The 12,893-nt window shown below is 47.5% G+C and overlaps 1 protein-coding gene across 2 annotated transcripts in view; it reads right to left on the reverse strand.

The window, feature by feature from the left end:
- Positions 1–5,807: 5,807 nt before the first annotated feature.
- The window catches only part of LOC147102979 (hepatic leukemia factor-like), a 58,746-nt gene continuing 51,660 nt past the window's right edge, over positions 5,808–12,893 (reverse strand). Inside the window, exons 3-4 of one of the 2 annotated variants that reach the window (XM_085963993.1) lie at positions 12,570–12,790; positions 5,808–9,689 (exon numbers count right to left, since the gene is read on the reverse strand). In XM_085963993.1, the coding sequence (XP_085820119.1) occupies positions 9,489–9,689; positions 12,570–12,790 (422 nt within the window). In that variant the 3' untranslated portion in view covers positions 5,808–9,488. Of the gene's footprint in view, positions 9,693–12,569; positions 12,791–12,893 lie in introns of both variants that reach the window. The other variant, XM_085963990.1, reaches the window with a different exon arrangement.

Below are 12,893 nucleotides of genomic sequence, written 5' to 3' on the forward strand. Positions count from 1 at the left end.
AAGATTAAAAATGATAAGATTCTTAGGTGGCGGATCGAGCTCTCCACTTTCGAGTACGACATCATTTACCGGCCAGGGGCCCTTAACGAATCCCCTGACGCCCTCTCACGAGGGATGTGTGCCAGCGCCACCGAGGATCGGCTACAGACCCTCCACAACGACCTCTGCCACCCAGGGGTCACGCGGCTGTTCCACTTCATAAAGTCCCGTAACTTACCCTACTCGATTGAGGAAGTTCGGTCTCTGACCAGGAACTGCCGCACTTGCGCTGAGTGCAAGCCTCGGTTCTACCGCCCAGATAGAGCCCACTTAATCAAAGCTACACGGCCCTTCGAGCGGCTCAGCTTAGATTTCAAGGGCCCCCTTCCGTCCGTCGACCGCAATGTTTACTTCCTGAACATTGTGGACGAATACTCCCGTTTCCCATTCGCCTTCCCCTGCCCAGACATGACCAGCGCCACGGTCATTAAATGCCTCAACAGCCTGTTCTGCCTGTTCGGTATGCCGAGCTATATCCACACGGATAGGGGGGCGTCCTTCATGAGTGAAGAGCTACGCCAGTACATGCTGTCCAAGGGGATCGCCACGAGCCGTACCACCAGCTACAACCCCCGGGGTAACGGCCAGGTGGAGCGAGAGAACGGGACAGTGTGGAAAGCAGTCACTCTAGCTCTAAGGACCAAGGGCCTCCCTATCTCCCGCTGGCAGGAAGTCCTCTCGGATGTGCTCCATTCGATACGGTCGCTATTGTGTACGGCCACTAATGCCACGCCTCATGAACGAATGTTTGTCTTTCCTCGGAAATCCACCTCAGGCGTATCCATGCCGTCATGGCTCTCCACCCCAGGTCCGGTACTCGTGCGAAGGCATGTGAGGGGCCACAAGACGGACCCTCTCGTGGAGCCAGTACACCTACTCCACGCCAACCCCCAATACGCATATGTCCGGCACGCCGACAGAAGGGAGGACACCGTGTCCATAAAAGACGTCGCCCCAGCCGGCATCGACAACAACCACGGCAATAGCAGCGACGACGATCACAGCAACCCTTACCCACCCACTATTCTTTCATCACCCCCGGAAGAACATCGACCAACGGCACCCCCACCAACTACCCCTTCAACAACCCCGGTGGCACCCCCGGCAGAGACCCAGGAGGCTACCGGGGACACGCAGCCGACACCCGTGGCACCACAACAGCCACGTCGGTCGCAGAGGACTATCAAACCCCCGAACAGACTAAATCTATAGAAGGGGCGAATGTGATGAAATATATTCCATTCATCACTGCCTGTTTTCTGTGTCTTGTAACTGCCTGCTTCCTGTGTCTTTTCCCTTCCCCCAGTCCTCATGTATTATGTATTGGAATGTGCTGGAACTGGTTGTGTGCAGGGCTCCGCCCATACCTGGCTCCTTTGTAATCTAACTTCAGTCGGGTTCAGCCTCCTGAAGGTAGACATCTCTCTATTTTACGTGTTATGTTCTGAGTTAATAAAAGCCTTACTTTTGTTCTGCTAACTTCGAGTCTCGGAATAATTGAGGCACATCACATGTCTGTACTTGTGCTTGCATGTTTACAGGCCTCTCTCTTTCATTTCCTCCTGGACAGATACAGAAATACAATGGCACATGAGCAGCAGCCCGAGCGAGCAGTTTGATAGTGAACCAGCACCACCGCATGGCCCAGTAAGGTATTACCAGAGTTTGCTCCCTGCCTCTCCTGAATCCATTGATTCCTTGCTCAGGTTCAGTTCCCACGGGTGTCACTCAGCTCCCTTCCAGTTCCTCGCACAAGTGACCATTCTTCCCGTGTAACCCAGTGTGCACCAGCAGGGTACGTGAACATGGAGAGGAATCGCAGCTGAGCCCGCTCCTCACCCAGTAACACACGCCGCTGACCAGCAATTCCTGGAGCAGCAACTCTGGCTGGTTTTACCCTCTCTCCACCCTCACTAACCCAGATCAGTTAAATTGGTGCCGATTAGGGATTTGAACGTGGGAACATTTTGTTTTCAGTGACATAAACAGAGTTTTCACTGTTCTGTAAGAATGAATGGCTGCACATTGTGACCTTCATCACACTGTAGTGCAGCAAATACTCACCGCTAATTGAAATCTTCAGAGGCTTCAGTATAATTAAACGAGTCATTTCTTTATTCAAGCTTCACATTTAAGACTTGAGGCATGAAATCTTCAACTGGAATTTTCATTGGTCCCGTCCTGCTAATTCCTTGTTGAATTATTGACCTAAATTCCATGACCAGTTTGTAGATGGGTTTCAGGATCACATTCAGAGTTTATCACTGATCTTCAGTGGTGGAGCCGGTTTGGGGGTGGGGGTGGGGGGAAGATTAGTCAGAGGGAGTCAGCCACCAACCCTCCCCCCACCACCTGTCATTTGGAGGACTGCCTCCAATCCGCTCCTAGGAACCTCTGTCACCCATCTTCAGCCTCCAGGTTAGGCCTGCTAGTCTGTGCAGTTCTCGGCTCGCTCTTTGGACTGGTTAATCCAGCATCTCCCAGTTCCCAGCTCGGTCTCCTTCCTGCCAAGTCAGTCAAATCTCGAGTTCAACCCTCTCCTCCTTCTCCCCCTAACTCCCCTCTCAGTCGACCAAACCTCTCACATTTGCTGCAATGGCTTTAATAATTAGACACAACAAACCCACACTACAGTAGCAGTAAGCTCAAGAACATTAATCCCTGGGCATTCCCTTGCTGAGCATTAAACCTTGGAATGCTGCATGTTCTTTGTGAAAGTTGAGATAACGTGAACAGACTGTGGCAGGCAGTCCTAAATCTGGGAGTTAACTTACGCAGGCACTGGCAGATGCAAGAGAGTAATTAATGGCCTGCGTTAGTTCTGACTGCGGGATCAGCTCAGTTAATGAGCCAAAAATTCGGGTCGGGGGCTTCCCGCGGGTGCAAGCCCCCGATCTGCACTCACCCTGCGCGCTGACATCTGAAGCCTGGGCCTGCTTGCATTTCCTGTCGCTGGCCCGGTTCAGATGTCGGCGCGCAGTGCTTACCTGATCCAGCGGCGTAGTTAGTGCGATGTGCTGGCTGGGATCAGGTGAGCACTGTACAACCAATCAGGGGAGGGGAAGGTTCATTCATGAGTTTGAGAGTAAGAACGGTCAAACTCATGAAAACTACGGGGGCCCAAAACACTATTTAAACTTTAAATAAAAATTTAAAAAACATCCCAATCATTAAATTAAGTATAAATAAGTTTAAAAAAATAATTTAAACAATTTTTTTTTTTTAAATAAATTTTTAATAAAAAGGGTCTAAAACGAAACTTACCTTATTGTAGATTATTTAAAATAATAAACCTGTGGGAAAGAAAATTCTAAATTACACTAAAACACCACTTACCTGTAAAAGTAAATACTTACGTGTGCTTTTTACGAGCGTAAAGACCGGAGGCCTTTACACATGCGCAAATCCCCCAAAACAGAGGAAATCCAAGACGCACGCGCTGCCCCCTACAGCGCATGCGCTAGCCTCTTCACCTCTTGGGTGAGAGGAGAGGAAATGCCGGTTTTCAGCGCATGCGCTGTGCATGCTGAAAACCGGCATTTCCTCCGGCCAGACGCGTGAGTACCCCTTCCGTACTCACGCGTTTGGGGAGGAATTTCTGCCCCATTATTGCGCCACAGATTCCACAGCAATTGAGCAACAAACAACTGGGGCTATCTCCTAGCCACTGTGCCTTCCCTAATGTCGAGAGAAGATCTGTGCAACAGCATTTCACTGGTGCATACAGTCAGGAATCATGACTGCCTCAGTCCCTGCCAGCAGTGGACTGTTTAAAGTTGTCGCCATGGTTTGGAGGGGAACGGTGTGGTGGCCGGAGAAACCGCCTCTAGCGGTAGGTGTCAGGCTCTGTGGAGCCGACCGTGTTGCTGTGATGTTGGGCTGTCGCAGGTGGCAACAGATAAAGTAAGTGAAGATTAGTGACAAGGGTGGGGGATTTGGTGTAGCAGTTCTATATTAACGATTTGGAGGAAGGGACCGAGTGCAACGTATCCAAGTTTGCCGACGATACAAAGATGGGAGGGAAAGCAATGAGTGAGGAGGACATAAAAAACCTGCAAAAGGACATAGACAGGCTAAGTGAGTGGGCAGAGATTTGGCAGATGCAATATAATGTTGGAAAGTGTGAGGTTATGCACTTTGGCAGAAAAAATCAAAGAGCAAGTTATTATCTAAATGGAAACTGCAAAGTGCTACAGTACAAAGGGATCTGGGGGTCCTGGTGCATGAAACACAAAAAGTTAGTATGCAGGTGCAGCAGGTGATCAGGAAGGCCAATGGAATCTTGGCTTTTATTGCAAGGGGGATGGAGTATAAAAACAGGGAAGTCTTGCTGCAGTTATACAGGGTATTGGTGAGGCCACACCTGGAATACTGCGTGCAGTTTTGGTTTCCATATTTAAGAAGATATACTTGCTCTCGAGGCGGTTCAGAGAAGGTTCACTCGGTTGATTCCGGAGATGAGGGGGTTGACTTATGAGGAAAGGTTGAGTAGGTTGGGACTCTACTCATTGGAGTTCAGAAGAATGAGAGGCGATCTTATCGAAACATATAAGATTGTGAGGGGGCTTGATCGGGTGGATGCGGGGAGGATGTTTCCACTGATGGGTGAGACTAGAACTAGGGGGCATAATCTAAGAATAAGGGGCTGCGCTTTCAAAACTGAGATGAGGAGAAACTTCTTCACTCAGAGGGTAGTAAATCTATGGAATTTGCTACCCCAGAGAGCTGTGGAAGCTGCAACATTAAATAAATTTAAAATGGAGACAGTTTCCTAGCAGATAAGGGAATTAGGGGTTACGGGGAGAGGGCAGGGAAGTGGACGTGAGTCTAGATTCGGATCAGCCATGATCCTATTGAATGACGGAGCAGGCCCGAGGGGCCGTATGGCCTACTCCTGCTCCTACTTCTTATGTTCTGCTGACATTCTTACCAGCAAGAACAGAGCTGGAGAGGTAATGAGTATCAGCCAAATGCCCAGAGTGGATTATAATTATTTGCTTAGGTAATATCTATGTTGTACATTAAAATCAGTACATGGGTCATGTGTTCCATTGAAAATTCCTATGTACACATTCCTCTGTTACTGTGTTAGCCATGGTTCAGTGGTAGCACTCTCACCTCTGAGCCCACTCCAGAAACTTGAGCACATAATCTAGGCTGATACTCCAATGCAGTATTGAGGGAGTGCTGCACTGTCACAAATGCTGTCTTTCGGATGAGACGTTAAACCGAGGCCCCCCCATCTGCCCTCTCAGGTAAACGTAAAAGATCCATCCCACGGTACTATTTCGAAGAAGAGCAGGGAAGTTCTCCCCAGTGTCCTGGCCAATATTGATCCCTCAACTAACATCACTAAACAGATGATCTGGTCATTATCTCATTGCTGTCTGTGAGACCTCGCAGTGCGCAAATTGGCTGCCGCATTTCCATTACAACAGTGCGCACGCTTCAAAAGTGCTTCATTGGTTGTAAAGTGCTTTGGGACGTCCTGAGGTTGTGAAAGGTTCTTTCTTTCATAGCAACCCTGCTGTTGTAAAACTGCATATCCTGTGACAAAGTGTGATCAACACCAGAGGAGATCTGCTAGCAAGTTGAATTTTGAAGGAAGATCTGTTCTGCTGAGCAGGGAGGTCCCGAGTTCGAGCTCTTGGTCGGGGGGGGGAAAATCGATAGTTTTCCCAATGTCTCTGGGCTAGAGATGGGAAAAATCGGTGGTTATATATCAGGCAAACAGCAGTGCTAAACAAGGAGGAAACAAGCACACCAGCATCAGTGAAGCAAACAAAAGAATTTATTAAACACTTTTACAAATACAGACAGCTGGGATCGGGCTGCACAGTAAATGCAATCCAGTCGGCAACAACTGAAAGGAATTTTATTTCCTCGCTTTTAACTGAATCACCTCACGGTGTTGCCAGTAATACAATGGTTGATCTCTTTTTTAAAAAAAAAAATCATTCCACCGCAAAATAAAACGTTTTATTTGTAAAATGATTAAAAATTAGTAAGCCTGAAGCCAAAAGGACTAGACAGCCCTCACGTTTAGATTGGAGGCTCCCTAAAAGCCTCTCACATGCTTGCTCATTTATTGTGACAGATTACTAAATACACAATAAAAAACTTTTAACACACAGCAGCTCAGTCATCTGTTAAAAAGAAAAGGCAGCTGGAAACCCTTTGTAGAATTGCATCCTAAACTGTCCTTACTTTTAGAAGCTGATGGGCCGGCTGTGCATTTCCAGTACTTTGTTTTTATTTCACATCTTCAGCAATTCCTCTTTAATTTCTTAAATATACAAATTCTGTTTTATGCAAAGAATGCATGTCTCTGCACTCGCCTCTACAAACCCTGAACCTACTCCCTCTCCACCCCCCCAACTTTCCCAATAATTGAGGTAGTGTCGTCAAACCTCACTCCTTGTGTAGGACAAATTATTTTCTACAAGACAAATTCAGCGACAATTCTGTGCAGAAACTGTGTGAAAAGAAGACTTCGGGGAGTAAGGAGTGTAGAGGTCACAAATACATATGTTCAAGGCTTTAAAAAAAAACTAAATATGAATTGAAAGGAAATCAGCTTTTTCCGCCCCCCCCCCAAGCTGACCGCTGGGGAAATTGCCAGTAATACAATGGTTGATCTCTTTTAATCAGGGAGGTTAATGCCCGTGAAGGCCCTCAGCTCCCTGTAATATTGTGCAATGAAAACTGGAAATGCACTACAGGCTGGTCAGTATCTGAAAGAGAAAGGACAGGTTAATGTTTTGAGATTCTCCATCAGATCCTACTTGCCTCTTTATGATAGCAGTTAGCATAGCTGAACGCCTGTTCCTCCTTAGCTGCGGTTTTTGTTCAGTCCTATCGAGGGCCTTCCCCAGCTTGACCAGGCCAGTTCTGATGGTGGGTCCCACCCAAATGTTTCTCTCTTAAATGCTGACTGACCTGCTATAAATCCCCAACATTGTTTTCATATATTTCAGAATTCATGGTGTACATGTAGGTACACACGTGTCTAGGACATGACATAGATTTGTTCCATCTGATTTTGAAACCCTACAGTTTTGTAGTTAACGTGAGACCAACAACATTATGTCATGGTACAATTCTACCAAGACGCTCAGTCAAATACTTGAGCACCAGTCAAGCCTAACCTTTGAAATTCATTCTTAGGGAGTCAAACCATAGCACAAGACTAGAACTAGAACTGTTGCTGCACTAATCAAGGTGAGCGACATCAGGGAATGGGACACATTGTTACTTTCCCACTCAGTGTTAGTTTCAAGCACTTCCTCGGCAGGTAGAGCACGGGTTAGATACAGAGTAAAGCTCCCTCTACACTGTCCCATCAAACACTCCCAGGGCAGGTACAGCACGGGTTAGATACAGAGTAAAGCTCCCTCTACACTGTCCCATCAAACACCCCCAGGGCAGGTACAGCACGGGTTAGATACAGAGTAAAGCTCCCTCTACACTATCCCAAGCTTAGAAAAGCTCCCTTACTGTGTCAGCCTGACCCAGTACCCATACCAGCCATCCTGTAAATTCTGACTGGGATCAGATTTGTGCTGTGGGCCCATGCTGAAGAGGAACTGCTTTTTAAAAATACTTTTCTGTCAAGAAAATGATTAACAGCAGCTCTGACTTTAAAAAATACAAGCAACTGCCCAAATATCTAAACATTCATCTCGAGGCCTCTCTCTCTCAATCCAATGAAATGTGAAATATACTGTCCTATCATCTATACTCTCTCTTTATAATATACACAATATATATATAATATAATTTTATTTTTCTTAAAATACATTTGTCAGTATTCCATTCAAAAATACTGTACAAAAAAGGACCTTTATAATTTTCTCTATAAACGTTATCATATAGAATATCTCTGCTTTTGGTGGCCAGAAAACAGGTATAAACCGGGGATTAACCACCATATATGGCAACACCATTACCACTGGTAATTCTGCACCAACCACCTCTACATTCATCAGAAAATATCCACATACCAAATGGCCATCAAAACCCAAATTGGTTATATATTTAAAAAAGGAGAAAAAGATCCTTCCGTCCCTCGTGACTCCTTGCTCCAGTTGGTGCTGATTCTTTGCTAGAGGTTCGGGTTCACGGGGCGGGCTGACCTCATTCAACTAGCCATCCTCCCACATCTGATGTGAGTAGTGGGCATTAGAAGGTTATTCGCCCTTGGGAGCCCTTAGGTATATACCTGGTGACAATGATCAGAGAGCTCAAATTGTATGTTCTTAGTAGGGGAGAAAGAAGGCCTCTTTCACATTCACAGGGAGCACCCAGGCCTCAAGGTATGCCCGGGCCTCAGGGTGTACCCGAGCCTCAGGAGGCACCCAGGCTTCGCGGTCCACCCAGGCCTCAGGCTGGACCCGGGTCTCAGGCTGCACATCCGGGCCTCAAGGTAGGCCCGGGCCTCAGGACGCACCCGAGCCTCAGGAAACACCCAGGCTTCGTGGTGGACTCGGGGCCTCAGACTGCACATCCAGGCCTCAGGCTGCACATCGATCACTTGCCTTAACTGACATTAATTACAATTATTGCTTTCAGTTAGAAAGAATAAAAAGCCAAACCCAACACACCATGCCCTACACTTAGGGAGACTAGAACACTTAGCCATGTCGGGAGGAGAAAATAAAAAAAAACGAAGTTATTCTGCTTTTATAAACAAGCATGCATTTGAAGGGAGGGGCCACCAAGGATGAAAGTTGCGGTTTCATTCTAAAAAGCACCTTATTAGAAATACATCACAGAAAATGGAAATACAATTAACAACAAAAAAATTTAAATTATATATAATCATCTCGGAGGATGCTCATGGATTTTCTCCTTTTAAATTCACCATTATCTCAGACGGGGTGGGGGGGGGGGGAGGGGGAGGTGGGGAGAAGAGGTGGGATCGGATTTCTAGAAACTTCAGTTGAGGTCTAGGAAACAGGTGAGGTGCCCACAGTTCGAAGGTCAGGGGCCGGTTAATTGCATTCTGGTGATTGGTAAACTGAGCGATATCTGATAACAGTTCTTTTTAAAAAAGAGAAATATAATTTTTGATAAATCATTTCATTTCTCTGGGGGGTGGCGGGGGGAGGTGGTTGGAAGGGCAGGAGAGAATGTCGGATTCCGGGGGGAGGGGGCGGTGTCGGAGCAGCAGTCAGAAATCTTACTGCAATTTTTGTTTTCAGGTAAAAATACAGGACCCTTTTCGAAAAGTGAGGCAGGGCTTTGCTCGTGCGGAATCAGATGTACAAAGTCCATTAGTCTCTCTGCTCATATTCAGTGATAGAACAGAAGGTGTGTGTGTGTTGGGGGGGGGAGGTGGTGAGGGGAGAGCTGGGAGGGAATGATGGGGGATGGGGAGTGCCGTCAAAAAGAGGAGGACACGCGCCCGTCTTGCTTCTGTTCGGTGCCGGTGCCTACAGGGGGTCGCTTCAGGCATCGTATTTTGACAGGATGTTCTTGCACCTGCTCAGTTCCTTCCGCAGGTCGGCCACTTCCTGGCGCAGGGCTGAGTTTTCTTTCTCCAGGAAGGCCGCACGAATGGCGATCTGGTTCTCCTTGAGCCGACGGGCGTCCCGCGATCGCTTGGCTGCCATGTTATTCTTCCTGCGCCGTGCCCAGTATTTTTCATCCTGCTCGTAGATTGAATTAAAAAGGGGGAGATGTTAGACTTAGTAAAAGGAGACAGACTTTGGGGGGCGGGGGGGGGGGGGGGAAAGGGGTGACTTTTATTCTGCGCACAGGCGGAAACCTGGCAGTTGTGGATTGGCCTACCTGATCTTCCTTTCCATTTCCAGATCGGGCAGCCGGACGATCCACTACTGCCATTCTGCAGCCCACAGCCAAAGTGAAAATTTCTCCCCCAATGTGAGAATGCCTGTGAGCCACCGTGTACGGGTGTGAGTGTGTACAGGTGTCCCACGAGCCACCATGTTGGCGGAGAGTGTCCTTCAGCCATTGTGTACAGGTGTGAAGGTGAGGATGTGTGAATGTGCAGGTGTCTGTACAAGTGTCCACGTGTACAGAGCACACCTCGTAAGTGCAAACATTGTTGCCCCACAATAGAGCTAATTAAATGGGTGGCGTGCCGCATTTACCCAGGTGATCGGCACCATTTACGTGGCAGCTCTGCCTGTCCAAGGTGCTACTGCATATCAGTATAGGCTCCTCCATTACCAACAGAACTGATCTGACTCGCTGAAAAACACCGAGACACACATAAGGATGAAGTCCCAGCTGGGAAATAAATTGCTTCCTTTTATCTGATGTGTTCTGTACCTACATAGAAACATAGAAGATAGGAGCAGGAGCAGGCCATTCGGCCCCTCGAGCCTGCTCCGCCATTCAATGAGATCATGGCTGATCATCTAAATTCAGTACCCTGCCCCTGCCTTCTCCCCATATCCCTTGATCCCTTTAGCCTTAAGAAATATATCCAACTCCTTCTTGAATATATTTAATGAACTGGCCTCCACCGCCTTCTGTGGTAGAGAATTCCACAGGTTCACCACTCTCTGGGTGAAGAAATTCCTCCTCATCTCAGTCCTAAATGGCTTACCCCTTATCCTTAGACTATGACCCCTGTTCTGGACTCCCCGGCCATCGGGAACATCCTTCCTGCATCTAGTCTGTCCAGGCCTGACAGAATTTTATAGGTTTTGATGAGATCCTGTACAGAGCCACAGACTAACACACAAACCATATGGTAAAATGTCATCTTTCTCACACTCTGTGCATGTGAAACAGACCACTGACTGAGTTGAGCACAGTGTCTCCAAACTAAGGACAACTTGGAGCAGCTTGAAACCCATGTAAGACATCACTGTAAATCACACTGAATTCAATCTGCTTTATTTTATTAATTCAGTTTTACTTTTAGTAATTTTACATTGAACCTACAGCACAGAAACAGGCTATTTGGTCCAACTGGTCTGTGCTGGTGTTCATACTCCACAAGGGCCTCCTCCCACCCTGCCCCCGTATCCCTCTATTCCCTTCTCCCTCGTGTATGTATCAATGCTCTCTGATTCAAACCACTCCACGTGGCAGCAAGTTCCACATTCACACCACTCTCTTGTGCAATTTTAGTTTTTTCTTCTCAGATATAATCCGTTTTACTCCTACAGCCCACTTCTATCCACAATTCACCAAACAGAAATGATTAAATCCCTTAATCCCTGCCTGAAGGAAACTTAGCACGGTATTTGGGAATCACATGTAGCAGAGAATCAGCAGCGCACAGTAATCTTCTTACACATCTCAGCAACCCTCTGAGGGAGTGCTGGTTGGAAATGAAATCTGGCTCGCCTTTGACATTAATTACCTGTTGCTGGGGGGCAGGGGCGGGGGCAGACGCCACTCGGTGAACACAATGCCCCTCTGGTTGTTGCGTATCCTTTTCTCTTGCCCCACCCCACACATTTTCTTTCCTGAACCAGACACCTTCTGCCTCACCCAAGTGGCCATTTTTCAGGGTTGAGCTTAGATGGAGAGTGCTGGCAGCGAAGGGGGGGGGTGCGTTTGGGGGTGTGTGGGAAATGTCCCACCCTGGGAGAAATTTAGTTGCAGAACCGAACCCGAGACTGTCCTCACCTCACGCCCGCACATTCACCTTCCAGCTGGATGGCAATTGGGACCAGGGACCCCAATTTAGCCTTGCACCCTTCTGGGTCACTGAGCCAACTGAAGGGAATGTACCACTCTCTCAGCGGAGACCAGTACCCAGGAAGTAAAGCTTGGGTTTCAATGCAGGAAACACATATAAAAAAGCCTTGGAGAGGGGGCGGAGGAGAATTACCCGAATCGTACCAGTGATGATGGACTTCAGTTATGTGGAGAGACTGGAGAAGCTGAGGTTGTTCTCCTTAGAGCAAAAAAGGTTAAGGGGAAATTTAAAAGAGGTGTTCAAAATCATGAAGGGTTCTGCTGGAGTAAATAAAGAGAAACTGTTTCCAGTGGCAGGAGGGTCGGTAACCAGACGACACAGATTTAAGATAATTGGCAAAAGAACCAGAGGGGAATTGAAGGGAAATGTTATGCAGTGAGTGGTTGTGATCTGGAATGCGCTGCCTGAAAGGGCGGTGGAAGCAGATTCAATAGTAACTTTCAAAAGGGAATTGGATAAATAATTGAAGGGAGAAAAATTTGCAGGGCTCTGGGGAAAAGAGTGGGACTAATTGGAGAGCTGCTTCAACAGAGCCAGCAGAGGCACGATGGGCTGAATGGCCTCCTTCTGTGCTGTATGATTCTATTCGATTTATCATCACGTACCCAGAATTGAACCGAAGGCCTTCCTGATTTATCCGGCTCAGTACCATACCGGGCAGCAGAGTTACCTGCGGACCTATCAGATGCGACAATGTCATGATTCCATTGCTTAGACCGCTACTTGCTGCAGATACTTATAATGGGCAAAAATAATGATCGAACAAAAAAAACAAAATTGGTGCAGTACAGCTTTAAAACTTTTGTGGCCCCCACTCCCCCCCCTTACTAAACCAGTTCCAAATTACCTTCATTTCATCGGGCACGAAGACCTTGCGAGCTTTTTTAATCATCGGCTGCGGCTTCAATTCCTCGTCCGTGAACTTGCGCTTGCGGGGGTCAAAGATCTCCTGGCCAGGGATACTGGACAGAGCCAGGTCAGCAGGGTCCGGCTCATAGCTGACTGGCACCTGAATGCTTTCAGGGTCGATTGGACTGGGTGTGTTGCGGGTCGGTGGCAGTATCTGACCTGCAGATAGACAAAGGTTAAGATCAGATACAGAATTACAAAGTATTTACAGCACAGAAACAGGCCATTTGGCCCAACTGGGCTGTGCTGGTGTTTATGCTCC

This window comes from Somniosus microcephalus, chromosome 21 (assembly GCF_052327205.1).
Source record: "Somniosus microcephalus isolate GS21.2 chromosome 21, FLI_Smic_1.0, whole genome shotgun sequence".
NCBI classification, from domain to species: Eukaryota; Metazoa; Chordata; class Chondrichthyes; order Squaliformes; family Somniosidae; genus Somniosus; species Somniosus microcephalus.